General features: G+C 44.7%; 1 protein-coding gene across 3 annotated transcripts in view; it reads right to left on the bottom strand.

The window, feature by feature from the left end:
• Positions 1-18,099, bottom strand: part of selenoi (selenoprotein I) — a 100,877-nt gene that overhangs the window by 82,423 nt on the left and 355 nt on the right. For 2 of the 3 annotated variants that reach the window (XM_045695483.1, XM_045695484.1), the window contains exons 1-3: positions 17,239-17,508; positions 10,802-10,870; positions 350-458 (exon numbers count right to left, since the gene is read on the bottom strand). In XM_045695483.1, the coding sequence (XP_045551439.1) occupies positions 350-458; positions 10,802-10,870; positions 17,239-17,295 (235 nt within the window). In that variant the 5' untranslated portion in view covers positions 17,296-17,508. Of the gene's footprint in view, positions 1-349; positions 459-10,801; positions 10,871-17,238; positions 17,509-18,099 lie in introns of those variants that run through there. The other variant, XM_045695485.1, reaches the window with a different exon arrangement.

Genomic DNA, 18,099 nt, shown 5'->3' with positions numbered 1-18,099 from the left:
TACTGCCAGTGTTTGTCTATGGAGATTGCATGGCATTGTGCTCTATTTTATACACCGGGTGTGGCTGAAATAGCTGAATCCATTAATTTGAAGGGTTGTCCACATACTTGTGTGTGTGTGTATGTATATATAGTGTATAAGTCTAAGTCCATTGTTGCATCAACTAGTCCTTTCATGAGTCATTTGTGTGTGTGTGGTGCAGGTGTGTGTGTGTGTGTGGTGTAGGTACTGTGTTATGACCCTTTGGTCATGAAGGAAACATGTTCCAGTGAGCAGTGGACTTTACCTTACACAAACACACACCACACACACCCCTGCACCACACACACACGGCGGGCGGGCAGCGTACCGGATGCATCGAAGTGGTAGTCGTAGAAGGACAGCATGAGGAAGTTGAAGACCAGGAACATGAAGCCAGTGAAGGTGATCAGGTTAGGAGCTAGCCATCTGGGCATCACCTGGAGAGAGAGAAGAGAAAGAGAAAGAGAAAGAGAAAGAGAGAGAGAAAAGAGAGAGAGAGAGAGAGAAGAGAGAGGAGAGAGAGAGAAGAAGGATGGAGAAACTGAAACTCTGGTGTCCAAACACTTGTCCTAGTGTTTGGACACACACAGGCACAAACGACCTGAGAACACAGCAGGAAAGGGTGGCCACAGCACTGAAGGGAGTGATTGAAAAAGCTTCTTCTACTTTCCCCAATGCACAAGTGGTTATCTCCACCCTGCTACCACGAAAAGACTTCCACCCTGCAACATTACAGCGGGTAAACGCAAGTATTTCCTGTGACTGTGCCTCAAAACCAAATGTTTTCCTGGCTCACCACTCCAGCCTGGACTTGAACAGCCTCTATGACCAGGTCCACCTATACAAGGCAGCATTGCCCACCTTCGCCAGGACGCTAAAGGACATCGCCCTCAACCGCAGCCCCAACAGATCAATAGACACTCCGCCCAGACCAGCGAGACACTCTCCCAGGCCTGCGGGCTGTGGTGGTCACGACATTTAGATAGCCGGTGACAGTCAAGCAAATAACTGTCGGTCTCACGGTAATTGACCCTTAATTAACAAACACGTTTAGCATCTCCTGGCTTCCACACATAGACAACAAGCCATTTAAAAAAAGTCTAATTCATCCATGTAATATAGCCTACACCTTCACAGTAAATGCATGTAATATAGCCTACACCTTCACAGTAAATCCATTATTTATTTTAGTCAGGTCTAAAGAAACATGATATGAAGAAAACGTAGTCTATTTCAGGAGAACAGAATAGCATACTCTGAGTTGTCCTGATGTTAGGTCCTGATCTGTCTATTCCATATGGCTGTGGGCTACACTAGTTAATTTAGTAGGTCCTGATGTGGCTGTGGGCTACACTAGTTAATTTAGCAGGTCCTGATGTGGCTGTGGGGCTACACTAGTTCATTTAGCAGGTCCTGATGTGGCTGTGGGGCTACACTAGTTCATTTAGCAGGTCCTGATGTGGCTGTGGGGCTACACTAGTTCATTTAGCAGGTCCTGATGTGGCTGTGGGGCTACACTAGTTCATTTAGCAGGTCCTGATGTGGCTGTGGGGCTACACTAGTTCATTTAGCAGGTCCTGATGTGGCTGTGGGGCTACACTAGTTCATTTAGCAGGTCCTGATGTGGCTGTGGGGCTACACTAGTTCATTTAGCAGGTCCTGATGTGGCTGTGGGGCTACACTAGTTCATTTAGCAGGTCCTGATGTGGCTGTGGGCTACACTAGTTCATTTAGCAGGTCCTGATGTGGCTGTGGGGCTACACTAGTTCATTTAGCAGGTCCTGATGTGGCTGTGGGGCTACACTAGTTCATTTAGCAGGTCCTGATGTGGCTGTGGGGCTACACTAGTTCATTTAGCAGGTCCTGATGTGGCTGTGGGCGACACTAGTTCATTTAGCAGGTCCTGATGTGGCTGTGTCATATGGCTGTGGGCTACACTAGTTCATTTAGCAGGTCCTGATGTGGCTGTGGGCTACACTAGTTAATTTAGCAGGTCCTGATGTGGCTGTGGGGCTACACTAGTTCATTTAGCAAGTCCTGATGTGGCTGTGGGGCTACACTAGTTCATTTAGCAGGTCCTGATGTGGCTGTGGGGCTACACTAGTTCATTTAGCAGGTCCTGATGTGGCTGTGGGGCTACACTAGTTCATTTACCAGGTCCTAATCTGGCTATGCCAAATGGCTGTGGGGCTACACTAGTTCATTTACCAGGTCCTAATCTGGCTATGCCAAATGGCTGTGGCCTACACTAGTTCATTTAGCAGGTCCTGATGTGGCTGTGGGGCTACACTAGTTCATTTACCAGGTCCTAATCTGGCTATGCCAAATGGCTGTGGGGCTACACTAGTTCATTTAGCAGGTCCTGATGTGGCTGTGGGGCTACACTAGTTCATTTAGCAGGTCCTGATGTGGCTGTGGGGCTACACTAGTTCATTTAGCAGGTCCTGATGTGGCTGTGGGGCTACACTAGTTCATTTAACAGGTCCTGATGTGGCTGTGGGGCTACACTAGTTCATTTAGCAGGTCCTGATGTGGCTGTGGGGCTACACTAGTTCATTTAGCAGGTCCTGATGTGGCTGTGGGGCTACACTAGTTCATTTAGCAGGTCCTGATGTGGCTGTGGGGCTACACTAGTTCATTTAGCAGGTCCTGATGTGGCTGTGGGGCTACACTAGTTCATTTAGCAGGTCCTGATGTGGCTGTGGGGCTACACTAGTTCATTTAGCAGGTCCTGATGTGGCTGTGGGGCTACACTAGTTCATTTAGCAGGTCCTGATGTGGCTGTGGGGCTACACTAGTTCATTTAGCAGGTCCTGATGTGGCTGTGGGGCTACACTAGTTCATTTAGCAGGTCCTGATGTGGCTGTGGGGCTACACTAGTTCATTTAGCAGGTCCTGATGTGGCTGTGGGGCTACACTAGTTCATTTAGCAGGTCCTGATGTGGCTGTGGGGCTACACTAGTTCATTTAGCAGGTCCTGATGTGGCTGTGGGGCTACACTAGTTCATTTAGCAGGTCCTGATGTGGCTGTGGGGCTACACTAGTTCATTTAGCAGGTCCTGATGTGGCTGTGGGGCTACACTAGTTCATTTAGCAGGTCCTGATGTGGCTGTGGGCTACACTAGTTCATTTAGCAGGTCCTGATGTGGCTGTGGGCTACACTAGTTCATTTAGCAGGTCCTGATGTGGCTGTGGGCTACACTAGTTCATTTAGCAGGTCCTGATGTGGCTGTGGGGCTACACTAGTTCATTTAGCAGGTCCTGATGTGGCTGTGGGGCTACACTAGTTCATTTAGCAGGTCCTGATGTGGCTGTGGGGCTACACTAGTTCATTTAGCAGGTCCTGATGTGGCTGTGGGGCTACACTAGTTCATTTAGCAGGTCCTGATGTGGCTGTGGGGCTACACTAGTTCATTTAGCAGGTCCTGATGTGGCTGTGGGGCTACACTAGTTCATTTAGCAGGTCCTGATGTGGCTGTGGGGCTACACTAGTTCATTTAGCAGGTCCTGATGTGGCTGTGGGGCTACACTAGTTCATTTAGCAGGTCCTGATGTGGCTGTGGGGCTACACTAGTTCATTTAGCAGGTCCTGATGTGGCTGTGGGGCTACACTAGTTCATTTAGCAGGTCCTGATGTGGCTGTGGGGCTACACTAGTTCATTTAGCAGGTCCTGATGTGGCTGTGGGGCTACACTAGTTCATTTAGCAGGTCCTGATGTGGCTGTGGGCTACACTAGTTCATTTAGCAGGTCCTGATGTGGCTGTGGGCTACACTAGTTCATTTAGCAGGTCCTGATGTGGCTGTGGGCTACACTAGTTCATTTAGCAGGTCCTGATGTGGCTGTGGGCTACACTAGTTCATTTAGCAGGTCCTGATGTGGCTATGGGCTACACTAGTTCATTTAGCAGGTCCTGATGTGGCTGTGCCATATGGCTGTGGGCTACACTAGTTCATTTAGCAGACAAGATTTGCTCAGAATTCCAAGGCATTATTTTATAGTATGAAGAACACAATTGAACAAAGCTGAATAAAATATAAATATTTCTCCAAATGATGCATGAGACTAATGATGATTTGAAAAAAAGTCACTTGAAAAGGCATGAGCTCTGCTTTGTTATTTGTGCAGCTTGTACACACTACATCAGTCTCTCATTCACAAATTGACAAGCACTTGATAATGCCTCGAATTTCACGGCGGCCGTAACATGCCCTTCTCCCTGAGAGAGCTGCGTTGTGATCGGGTCTTTCTCAGACTACAAGTTAAAACAGACACATTGGGGACACAACGCAACATGTCCTTATCCAATTCTGAGGTGCATATTGAAGCTATTTTTTCGTCAGCCAACAAGATGAGTAGGCCTAACAGACTGACTACACCGCTCGCGTTGTGAGCGCTGCAAAATAAATTTAGAAATCTATATTATTCAATTATTGCACCCACACTGCTCGCCAATGAGCGTCTGCGATGCCAAGGGCTAAAATAGAAGTCAGTTCTATTTCTGAAGCAGATAGCGCTGCAAGTCCTGCCTCTCCCATCTCCTCATTGGTTTATAGAAGCAGGTACGTGCCATCTCCTCATTGGTTATACCTACGTGGGTGACAAAGACGAACGAGGTCAGTGGCGGTAATGCACCTAATTTATGAAAGTTGCCAATCGCAATATAAAGTCAAGAGATGAAAAGGCCTGGAAGGAGGAGAGATGACTAGAAACAATTCGGGTGACTGTTTTATGTGTGGATTAGTTGTCAGAGTAGAGGACCTTGTGTATTTCAGGTAAAATAACAACTCAATGTTTATATGCCAGGACAAATTAGCTAGCAACAGTAAGCTAGCTAAATAGGATAAATTAGCTAGCAAGTGCAGCTAAATTGCCATAAAGGTTTAATGCTTTTCGACCAGTCCCTAAATTAATGTAATTGGTTCAGAGATTGTTTTTATATTTTAACCTGCGTGTCATGATGGCATATTCTGGGACAGTTGTGGGATGCAATAGATCCCAAATTAATACAACTACTAGCATCAAAAAAACATGTTTTTATGCAATGTGGCTGACGCAATCAGAACGTTTTGCTTAAAATGTTGATAAACTATTAGGCTAATTCTTCACATTATAAGCGCAGCAATGCGCACATGGCAGTAGGCTTTGTACACATGGCAGTAGGCTATATGCACATGGCAGTATGTAGAAGTCTGTAGATGGTAGAAGGTTTTAAGCGCAAATGTTCTATTAGTGGAAAACAGCCCAACCCTAACCCCCGACACTAACCCCCACGCCTAACCCCCACGCCTAACCCCAACACCATTATCAAAGTGACCGCAAATGCAATTATGCATTTAATGCTTTTATTATAAAGGTGAATTTTTATGGTGAAAATTATCTCTCCCCAAACTTGAAACTCACACACTGCTTATGTATGCAGTTAGGCTCTACACACCTTCTAAAGAGGATTAATGTGCTTCATTTTAAGAAGTTATTTGGCCACTTTAGTTGTGATACAAACCTTATTAAAACATATAGGCCTACAGGCTAGGCTACATGAGGTGTGTTCATTCTTTCTTATGCTGGGCATCATTCACAAGTGACAGGCTAATATTGTCACCCATCAGACTATTCTTGATTTAATCTTTACATATACTAAATAATATACAGTACCAGTCAAATGTTTATACAAGTTGAGAAATAAATATAGTAGGCCTAGCCTATAGAAAGCTGATGGGATCCTCCTCTTGTTAATAGAGGCCATCACTCTGTTTTCTCACACAATTGCATAGCCTATAGAAATGTTGTGTAACATGAGCTCATGGGCTCTCATGAAGTGTTTGATTATATTTTCGCTACATTTGCATTGATGTCAGAGTGACTAGAGTGACAATAGAGTGCTGAGTACCAGGCAGTTAGCAAGTTTGATAGGTTACGAATGACCAGCAGCAGCATCAGAGGTAGAGAAACCTAATTACCATAACTAAACGGTCATGTGGAATTTGACTGCCTTCATGACTTGACTGCCGGTGTGGCGGTAATACGATCACTGCAACAGCCCTAGTCACAACTCCTGCAGCATGCTCGTCTATAAATAGTCAATGGTAGGCTTCAAGCGTACTCTTAGGGTAAGTACACCTATAGCTCATCCGTTGGCAGTACTGTACTTTATCACTGACCTCAACCCAGAGTCTCTCAGTGTTCAGTCAGCCTACTGACACCCCCATCAGATCACAATCTACTTGAACAGAGCAATAATCAACCATGAGGCATCGAAGCCAAAGGAACTAGATACTATAAGAGATGCTATAGATGGAAGGAACCTATCAAAAACAATTGGACAACAACAAAACCAATACTTCCGAGACAATTTCCTGGACAAAATTTTCCAAATTAACGTACAACAGACCACGTATTCACCCTGCTCACCCTAATTGACAAACAAACAAACCAAAACAAGGGCAAAGTCTTCTCATGCTTTGTTGATTTAAAAAAAAGCCTTGACTCAATTTGGCATGAGGGTCTGCTATACAAATTGATGGAAAGCGGTGTTGGGGGAAAGCATATGAAATATTAAAATCAATATGCTTAAACAACAAGCAGTTAAATTTGGCAAAAAAACAGACACTTCCTTCCACAGGCCTGTGGGGTGAGACCGGGATGCAGCTTGAGCCCCACCCTCTTCAACATGTATATCAACAAATTGGCGAGAGCACTAAAACAGTCTGCAGCATCTGGCCTCACCCTACTAGAACCTGAAGTCAAATGTCTACTGTTTGCAGATGATCTGTTGCTTCTGTCACCAACCAAGGAGGGCCTACAGCAGCACCTAGATCTTCTGCACAGATTCTGTCAGACCTGGGCCCTGACAGTAAATCTCAATAAGACAAAAATAATGGTGTTCCAAAAAAAGGTCCAGTAGCCAGGACCACAAATACAAATTCAATCTAGACACTGTTGACCTAGAGCACACAAAAACACAGATAATTATACATACACTACCGGGCAAAAGTTTTAGAACACCTACTCTTTCAAGGTTTTTTTTATTTTTACCATTTTCTACATTCAAAACTATGAAATAACACATTGAATCACGTAGTAACCAAAAAAAAGTCTTAAATCAAAATATATTTCATATTTGAGATTCTTTATATAGCCACCCTTATGACAACTTTGCACAATCTTGGCACTCTCTCAACCAGCTTCACCTAGAATGCTTTTCCAACAGTCTTGAAAGAGTTCCCACATATGCCGAGCACTTGTTGGCTGCTTTTCCTTCACTATGTGGTCTGACTCAAACCAAACCATCTCAATTGGGTTGAGGTCGGGTGATTGTGGAGGCCAGGTCATCTGATGCAGCAATCCATCACTCTCTTCTTGGTAAAATAGCCCTTACACAGCCTGGAGGTGTGTTGGGTCATTGTCCTGTTGAAAAACAAATGATAGTGGGACTAAGCCCAAACCAGATGGGATATCGCTGCAGAATCTGTGGTAGCCATACTGGTTAAGTGTGCCTTGAATTCTAAATAAATCAGACAGTATCACCAGCTAAGCACCCTCTCGCCATCACACCTCCTCCTCCATGCTTCACAGTGGGACTCACACATGCGGAGGTCATCCGTTCACCCACACCGCGTCTCATAAAGATACAGCGGTTAGAACCAAAAACTTCAAATTTGGACTCCAGACCAAAGGACAAATTTCCACCGTGTTTCTTGGCCCAAGCAAGTCTCTTCTTCTTATTGGTATCCTTTAGTAGTGGTTTCTTTGCAGCAAATCGACCTCTAGACAGTTGTAGTTGAGATTTGTCTGTTACTTGAACTTTGTGAAGCATTTATTTGGGCTGCAATTTCTGAGGCTGGTAACTCAAATTAACTTGTCCTCTGCAGCAGAGGTAACTCTGGGTCTTCCTTTCCTGTGGTGGTCCTCATGACAGTCAGTTTCATCATAGCGCTTGATGGTTTTTGCAACTGCACTTCAAGAAACTTTCAAAGTTCTTGACATTTTCCGTATTGACTGACCTTCGTGTCTTAAAGTAATGATGGACTGTGGTTTTTCTTTGCTTATTTGAGCTGTTCTTGCCATAATATGGACTTGATCTATTACCAAATAGGGCTATCTTCTGTTTGCCACCCATACCTTGTCACAACACAACTGATTTGCTCAAACGCATTAAGGAAAGAAATTCCAGAAATTAACAAGGCACACCTGTTAATTGAAATACATTCCAGGTGATTACCTCATGAAGCTGGTTGAGAGAATGCCAAGAGTGTGCAAAGCTTTCATCAAGGCAAAGGGTGGCTACTTTTAATAATCTCAAACACTTTCTTGGTTACTACATGATTCCATTTGTGTTAATTCATAGTTTTTCTGTTTTCAATATTATTATACAATGTCGAAAATAGAAAAAAATGTATAAAAAAACCTTGAATGAGTAGGTTTCCCCCATTAACATTGACGGGGCTGTAGTGAAGCGAGTCGAGAGTTTCAAGTTCCTTGGTGTCCACATCACCAACCAACTATCATGGTACAAACACACCAAGACAGTCGTGAAGAGCGCACGACAGAGGGTAGTGTGTACGGCCCAGTACATCACTGAGGCCAAGCTTCCTGCCATCCAGGACCTCTATACCAGGCGGTGTCAGAGGAAAGCCCAAAGAATTGTCAGACTCCAGTCACCCTAGTCATAGACGGTTTTCTCTGCTACCGCACGGCAAGCGGTAACAGAGCACCAATAGGACCAAATGGCTCCTTAACAGCTTCTACCCCCAAGCCATAAAACTGCTGAACAATGAATCAAATGGCCACCGCACTATTTACATTGACAGCCCCCCCCTCCCCATTTGTTTTGTACACTGCTGCTACTCGCTGTTTATTATCTATGAATAGTCACTTCACCCCTACCTACATGTAGAAATTACCTCGACTAACCTGTACCCCCCCACATTGACTCAGTACCACCTCATTATTGTTATTTTTATTGTGTTACTTTAGTTTATTTGGTAAATATTTTCTTCACTCTTCTTGAACTGCACTGTTGGTTACCCGGCGAGGCCTACGCCTGTTGGTTACACGGCCTACACCTGTTGGTTACACGGGCGAGGCCTGTTGGTTACACGGGCGAGGCCTGTTGGTTACACGGCGAGGCCGACGCCTGTTGGTTACACGGCGAGGCCGACGCCTGTTGGTTACACGGCGAGGCCGACGCCTGTTGGTTACACGGCGAGGCCTACGCCTGTTGGTTACACGGCGAGGCCTACGCCTGTTGGTTACACGGCGAGGCCTACGCCTGTTGGTTACACGGCGAGGCCTACGCCTGTTGGTTACACGGCGAGGCCTACGCCTGTTGGTTACACGGCCTACACCTGTTGGTTACACGGGCGAGGCCGACGCCTGTTGGTTACACGGCGAGGCCGACGCCTGTTGGTTACACGGCGAGGCCGACGCCTGTTGGTTACACGGCGAGGCCGACGCCTGTTGGTTACACGGCGAGGCCGACGCCTGTTGGTTACACGGCGAGGCCGACGCCTGTTGGTTACACGGCGAGGCCGACGCCTGTTGGTTACACGGCGAGGCCTACGCCTGTTGGTTACACGGCGAGGCCTACGCCTGTTGGTTACACGGCGAGGCCTACGCCTGTTGGTTACACGGCGAGGCCTACGCCTGTTGGTTACACGGCGAGGCCTACGCCTGTTGGTTACACGGCGAGGCCTACGCCTGTTGGTTACACGGCGAGGCCTACGCCAGTTGGTTACACGGCGAGGCCTACGCCAGTTGGTTATACGGCGAGGCCTACGCCTGTTGATTACACGGCGAGGCCTACGCCTGTTGGTTACACGGCGAGGTCTACGCATGTTGTATTCGGCGCAGGTGACAAAGTTTAATTTGATTTGTTCTAAAACTTTTGACCGGTAGTGTACCTAGGCCTAAACATCAACACCACAGATAACTTCAACAAGGCTGTGAACGTTGAGACAAGGCAAGGGCCTACCATGTCATCAAAAGGAACAGAAAACTCAACATCCAAATTAGGATCTGGCTAAAAATACATCAATCAGTTATCTAACTCATTGTCCTTTATGGTTGTTAGGTCTGGGGTCAACTCACCAACCAAGAATTCACAAAATGGGACAAACACAGACTGCCTATGTTCACAGCCCTCAGAAACTGAGCTGCACTTCCTAACCTCCTGCCAAATGTATGACCATATTAGAGACACATATTTTCCTCAGATTTCACAGATACACATAGAATTACAAAACAAATCAAAACACTGATAAACTTCCATATCTATTGGGTGAAATACCACAGCGTGCCATCACAGCTGCAAGATGTGACCTGTTGCCATGACAAAAGGGTAACCAGTGAAGCACCAACATTGTAAATACAACCCATTTTAATCTGTTTATTTATTTATCTACCTTTCATATTAAAACTACATGCACATTGTTACAACACTGTAAATAGCCAATAATATAACATTTGAAATGTCTATATTTTTTTAAAACTTTTGAGAGTGTAATGTATACTAATGTTTCCCTTGTTTATTTCCCTTTAGTTTATTGTCTATTCCATTTGCTTTGGCAAATTTATAAACATGCGTTTCCGATGCCAATAAAGACCTTTAAATTGAGAGAGAAGGGAAGAGGTAGAGAGAGGGTCAAGGTTATTGTATCTCAGCAGACAGAGGAAACCTCATTAATGATGCAGACAGACCTCATTATCATAATACACACACACACCGTTGTCATAGTCACAATAACCTGTGTGTGTGTGTGTGTGTGTGTGTGTGTCCTCACCTTGACTACAGAGTTCCAGAAGGGGTGCATGACGTAGACTGACAGGGGGTTGGAATCCACCGCACTATACTGAAGAGAGGAGAAAAGAAAAGAGAAAGTGAGGAGCGGAGAGAAGGATGAGAGGAAAGGAGGAAGAGAGTGAATGGAGGATTGTTCCTTCATATTAGTTCTTTGTTTGCCTCATGTTGAACAGAGCCATGTAATGTTCAGTGGACCATACATATACAGTTGAAGTCGGAAGTTTACATTCACTTAGGTTGGAGTCATTAAAACTCGTTTTTCAACCACTCCACAAATTTCTTGTTAACAAACCATAGTTTTGGCAAGTCAGTTAGGACATCTACTTTGTGCATGACAAGTAATTTATTTTTACAACAATTGTTTACAGACAGATTATTTCACTTATAATTCACTGTATCACAATTCCAGTGGGTCAGAAGTTTACATACACTAAGTTGACTGTGCCGTTAAACAGCTTGGAAAATTCCAGAAAATGATGTCATGGCTTTAGAAGCTTCTGATAGGCTAATTGACATCATTTGAGTCAATTGGAGGTGTACCTGTGGATGTATTTCAAGGCCTACCTTCAAACTCAGTGCCTCTTTGACATCATGGAAAATCAAAAGAAATAAGCCAAGACCTCAGAAAAACAATTGTAGACCTCCACAAGTCTGGTTCAACCTTGGGAGCAATTTCCAAACACCTGAAGGTACCACGTTCATCTGTACAAACAATAGTACGCAAGTATAAACACCATGGGACCATGCAGCCGTCATACCGCTCAGGAAGGAGACGCGTTCTGTCTCCTAGAGATGAAGGTACGTTGGTGCGAAAAGTGCAAATCAATCCCAGAACAGCAGCAAAGGACCTTGTGAAGATGCTGGAGGAAACAGGTACAAAAGTATCTATATCCACAGTAAAATAGTCCTATATTGACATAACCTGAAAGGCCGCTCAGCAAGGAAGAAGCCACTTCTCCAAAACCGCCATAAAAAAGCCAGACTACGGTTTGCAACTGCACTTGGGGACAAAGATCGTACTTTTTGGAGAAATGTCCTCGTCTGATGAAACAAAAATAGAACTCTTTGGCCATAATGACCATCGTTATGTTTGGAGGAAAAAGGAGGAGACTTGCAAGCCGAAGAACACCATCCCATCCGTGAAGCACAGGGGGTGGCAGCATCATGTTGTGGGGGTGATTTGCTGCAGGAGGGACTGGTGCACTTCACAAAATAGATGGCATCATGAGAAAGAAAAATTATGTGGATATATTGAAGCAACATCTCAAGACATCAGTCAGGAAGTTAAAGCTTGGTCGCAAATGGACAATGACCCCAAGCATACTTCCAAAGTTGTGGCAAGATGGCTTAAGGACAACAAAGTCAAGGTACTGGAGTGGCCATCACAAAGCGTGTGAAAGGAAGGAGGCCTACAAACCTGACTCAGTTACACCAGCTCTGTCAGGAGGAATGGGCCAAAATTGACCCAACTTATTGTGGGAAGCTTGTGGAAGACTACACGAAACATTTGACCCAAGTTAAACAATTTAAAGGCAATGCAACCAAATACTAATTGAGTGTATGTAAACTTCTGACCCACTGGGAATGTGATGAAAGAAATAAAAGCTGAAATAAATATTTCTCTCTACTATTGTTCTGACATATCACATTCTTAAAATAAAGTGGTGATCCTAACTGACCTAAGACAGGGAATTTTTACTAGGATTAAGTGTCAGGAATTGTGAAAAAAGGAGTTTAAATGTATTTGGCTAAGGTGTATGTAACCTTCCGACTTCAACTGTATATGCACAGGCAGGTGTGCATATACAATACAGACACACACAGGTCGAGGGTGAGAGCCTCAGTGGGAGATCAGATCGGGCTTCTTCCCTCCATCCTATCACCATCTCTGTCACACTCTCTCTATCCCTGGCACAACAAGAGAGTGACTTTGGACCCCATGGGCAAACTAGACCTCATAAACCAGACTACACTATCTAACAGAGTTGTTCCCCTCATAAACCAGACCTCATAAAACAGACAACACTATCTAACAGTCGTTCCCCTCATAAACCAGACCTGTCAGTAACCGATCCTAAGAGATCAACAGTATTAATTTGGACAGCTGGATGTTCAGGGTTGCCACTGACAGCTAGCTGGCTAGTTAGCGTTGGCTACATCAATCACCAACACCAAGGTGTTTTCTACAGGAACCAAACGAGGAGGAACATACCTGATTTTGTCCAATAGACACTCCTGTTTGGACTAATGATTACACCCCATCTACATTCCTGTCTCCCTCCTCATACGCATCCCAGAGAGCTCTGGGGCATATTCATTACCCCATCTACATTCCTGTCTCCCTCCTCATACCCAGCCCAGAGAGTTCTGGGGCATATTGATTACCCCATCTACATTCCTGTCTCCCTCCTCATATGCATCCCAGAGAGCTCAGGGGCATATTCATTATGCAGATTCTGTAAAAAAAATAACGTTTCTTAAATAAGAAAGCAAACTGAAGGAAACAGGGAAAGACCTACCTGAATTTGGCCAATAGAAAGTCTCAGTGACAACTGCTGTTATGACATACAGAGCCTTCAGAAAGTAGCCACACCCCTGGACTTTTAACACATTTTGTTGTGTTACAGTCTGAATTTGAAATGGATTACATTTATATTTTCTGTCACTTGCCTACACACAATACCCCATGATGTGAAAATGAAATTATGTTTTTTCGAAATGTTAAATTCATGAAAAATGAAAAGCTGAAATGTCTTGAGTCAATAAGCATTCAACCCCTTTGTTATGGCAAGCCTAAACAAGTTCAGCAGTAAAAATGTGCTTAACAAGTCACACAATACGTTACATGGACTCACTCTGTGTTCAATAATAGTGTTTAACATGATGTTTGAGTAACTACCTCATCTCTGTACCCCACACATACAACTATCTGTAAGGTCCCTCAGTCGAGCAGTGAATTTCAAACACAGATTCAACCACAAAGACCAGGGAGGTTTTCCAATGCCTCACAAAGAGCACCTATTGGTGGATGGGTAAACATTTTTAAAGCAGACATCGAATATCCCTTTGGGCATGGTGAAGTTATTAATTACACTTTGGACAGGAAGGAAACCGCTCAGGGATTTCACCATAAGGCCAATGGTGACTTTGAAACAGTTACAGAGTTTAATGGCTGTGATAGGAGAAAACTGAGGATGGATCAACAACATTGTAGTTACTCCACAATACTAACCTAAATGACAGAGTGAAAAGAAGGAAGCCCATATAGGATAAAAAAAATATTCAAAAACATGCATCCTGTTTGCAACGAGAAACTAAAGTAATACTGCAAAATAAAGTGTTATGTTTGGGGCAAATCCAATACATTACTGAGTACCACTCCATATTTTCAAGCATAGTGGTGGCTGCATCATGTTATGGGTATGCTTGTAATTGTTAAGGACTGGGGAGTTTTTCGGGATAAAAAAATAAAATGTAGCTAAGCACAGGCAAACAAAATTGTTCATTCTGCTTTCCACCAGACACTGGGAGATTAATTCACCTTCCAGCAGGACAATAACCTGAAACACAAGGCCAAATCTACACTGGAGTTGCTTACCAAGACAGTGAATGTTCCTGAGTGGCCAAATTACAGTTGACTTAAATCTGCTTTGAAATTTAAAGCAAGACTTGAAAAAGGTTGTCTAGCAATGATCAAAAACCAATTTGACAGTTTGAAGAATTTTGAAAATAATGGGCAAATATTGTACAATATAGGTGTGCAAAGCTCTTAGACACTTACTCAGACTCACAGCTATAACCGCGGCTTCATTTTCAATACATTTGCAAAAATAATGGGGCGTCGTCATTATGGGGCGTCCTCATTATGGAGCGTCCTCATTATGGTGTGTTGTGTGTAGCTGGGTGAGAAGAATGTATCTATTTAATCCGTTTTGAATTCAGGCAGTAACACAACAAAATGTGGAATAAGTCAAGGGGTATGAATACTTTCTGAAGGCACTGGACTTTTGAGGAGATGGGAAACTTCACTGGAATCGTATTAACGGCCATTGTGTAAGTGCATCGTCAACGGGCCGCACAGTGCATTCTGGGAGATTCTGGGACAAGGAGCGCTCTCCTTCAAGGAGTCAATTGGGCACTAGCTCAAAAACCTAATATTAGCAGGAATTTGGTCAATAGGAAGTATAGGAGAACATTTAAAAAACATCTCGAGAAGCGAGAAATGAACTTGTTCTCTGTAATAGCTTTGGAATAGTGACATTACGTACTTGAGGAAAATAGGCAGGTTTCTCAACTCACCTATGTTTGTTCTGTACAATTGCGGGCCTCTGAAATTCATACATCTCATTGAATACAACCACTAACCTTGTCCTAACTTGTGTTGCTCGTACTACTTAAACTGAGAATTAATTGGCACGTCCATAGTCACGCTGATCTGAGCAACACAAATTAGGAAAAGGTCTGGTTGTATTCAATAAAAGTTTTAATTGACTGATGGTGACTAAATGTTGTTGCTAGCAAATCTTGCGACCTGTTATGAAAACAACTCGTCATCGATATAGAGTGGTGAGGAGGAGGAGCTCCAGGGACCCTTGGTGACAGGAAGTCATTTAGCCATTCATTGTAGTCATTGCAATCCGTAGAGCTGCCATTTTCTCGTGTCAATTAACTTGTGACGTTCCTGGATTACTCATTATATGAATAAAATCTGATTTAAATCAACAAATACAATTGTCAGTTGAACGAAGATTAAGGGAACAAGACTGTATACATATCTCTGGTGTGTTGGCAAAATCACTACATATCCCATCAAGCCAAGCGGGGAGACCCTGCCCATTTTCATAGTTCCATGACCAGTCAGAAATGTCCAGGTAACCCTACACCAATGACGCTGGTGGATCTCAAAACTGAATTTGGATCCACATTAAGGAGCAATGATGTCCTTCGCCACCAGGGTATGAGCGAGTGGTGTGTCGAAAGCGCTCTGCCATAGGTTAGACCAGTGGTTCCCAAACTGTGGGGCGCAGAGGGTTCGGCAGGGGGGAACGAGGGGGAGCAAGGGGGGAGAGTGAGGGGGAGCAAGAGGGAACGGGGGGAGCAAGGAGGGAGCGAGGGGGAGTAAGGAGGGAACGGGGGGAGCGAGGGTGAGCAAGGGGGGAATGGGGGGGGCTTCCGTTTCTTACCACTGTACCTCGAGAGTTTGGAGTTATGTTTTTAAGCCAGAGATGAGTCAGTCGTATTTGACTGTTTGTTTAAACAGATAATTGTACATTTTCAGTTATAAAATTGAAGATTGTTTATTTTTGATTAAAAGTATTTATCATGGGTGTACTGTTGCTTCATGCATTGCATGCGTGCTTACTGACTGTCACCCTAATATTAGCTACTACTATTAGGTAGCTACTTCCCATGCCGTTGCAGGACAGCAGTGCTTGTCAAGCAGGAGCGAATGTTGCCGTTCATGCCCTCCCCATTGAGTACTAGACTGTATGTAGGCTATGTATCAAGGTGACATCTAGATGGTTATCAATACTAGTTATCAATTTCGCCACGCAAAACGTCCTTCAGTGGCAACAAATTTGCCCAATTTCCCACTCCTTTCGATACACCAGATAACCCATAGTCCGGTCATCACATCGGGCTGCAGATAACCCATACTCCGGTCGTCACATCGGGCTGCAGCTAACCCATACTCCGGTCGTCACATCGGGCTGCAGATACCCATACTCCGGTCGTCACATCGGGCTGCAGATACCCATACTCCGGTCGTCACATCGGGCTGCAGATACCCATACTCCGGTCGTCACATCGGGCTGCAGATACCCATACTCCGGTCATCACATCGGGCTGCAGATACCCCATACTCCGGTCGTCACATCGGGCTGCAGCTAACCCATACTTGGCTAATCAGGAAGTAGCATTCTGGTGGGAAATTGTGTTTTATAAAGAAATTACGCATATTTTCCCCCGCTACTAAATAGAGAGTTAAGTAGGAAATCGTTAAGGAGGTAAAGTCTTTACAGCCTGTATGGAGAATATATGATGTACCCGCTGTGCATATATCAAGCCCACTAGCAGGTGCTTTCCAATTCACGACATACAGAGTACCTAGCTAACTAGTTAGCAGCTGGTTAGCTAACGTTACCTTAGCTAATGTTGACAGGTCGCTTATCGGTCAGATTAAATAATACACAACCGGTTAGTTTATGCCAATTACAATATGAACCCAGTCAGATGAGATGACGTTAACTAAATGAAGGTAATTTCCCAGAATGTTCATCGCCCGATAATGATGGTGTTTGTTACTTAACATCAAACACTAGCTAGCTAGCTAGCTAGCTAACCAGGTTTACATGCTAACAGCTACACGCGTTGTACACCGCTAGCTAGAAGAGCGGTGTTTCTCTAAAACGTTACCTTGTACTTGTCGAAGCCCGACAGTTGGTCCCGAGTGACATATTCGTACAGAGCCATGTTGGTAACTCACAGGATCAACTGTTAACTAACTAGCTATCTGAACATTAGCTATTGGCTTGTCCGAGCTCTGTTCCGCGTATGGCAAAAAAGCGAAGCACCATCTAGCTAGTTAGCTCAGCAGCTACCCCTCACGCCGGCTAGGAGACACGTCTCGGCCACTCCTCTCCCTCCAGTCCCATGCAGCCGGACACCACTACCGCCCTCTCTGGCTTGGACGACCGACTGCATCAAATATACATTATTTATTCACTTTCAATTATTATGAAAATCTAGATTAAGATGTTCTATAAAAAATATTTATAAGGGATTTTGAGTCGTCCCTCTATCACAGTTTTTGTTGGAAATCATAGGGTGTGTTTGTAAATTCATCAGTTATTCTGCGCATCTGGCATATTCAGTGCTGTGAAATCGGAGTCAGAGTGAATGTACGAACGCACCCCATGTTACGTCCTGAGCCGCCGTACGAACGCACCCCATGTTACGTCCTGAGACGCCGTACGAACGCACCCCATGTTACGTCCTGAGCCGCCGTACGAACGCACCCCATGTTACGTCCTGAGCCGCCGTACGAACGCACCCCATGTTACGTCCTGAGCCGCTGTACGAACGCACCCATGTTACGTCCTGAGCCGCCGTATGAACGCACCCCGTGTTACGTCCTGAGCCGCCGTATGAACGCACCCCATGTTACGTCCTGAGCCGCCGTACGAACGCACCCCGTGTTACGTCTTGAGCCGCCGTATGAACGCACCCCATGTTACGTCCTGAGCCGCCGTACGAACGCACCCCGTGTTACGTCTT

Source organism: Salmo salar, chromosome 15 (assembly GCF_965601325.2).
Source record: "Salmo salar chromosome 15, fSalSal1, whole genome shotgun sequence".
NCBI lineage: Eukaryota > Metazoa > Chordata > Actinopteri > Salmoniformes > Salmonidae > Salmo > Salmo salar.
The sequence above is the reverse complement of the archived record's forward strand: the minus strand, read 5'-3'. Positions and strand labels throughout refer to the sequence as shown.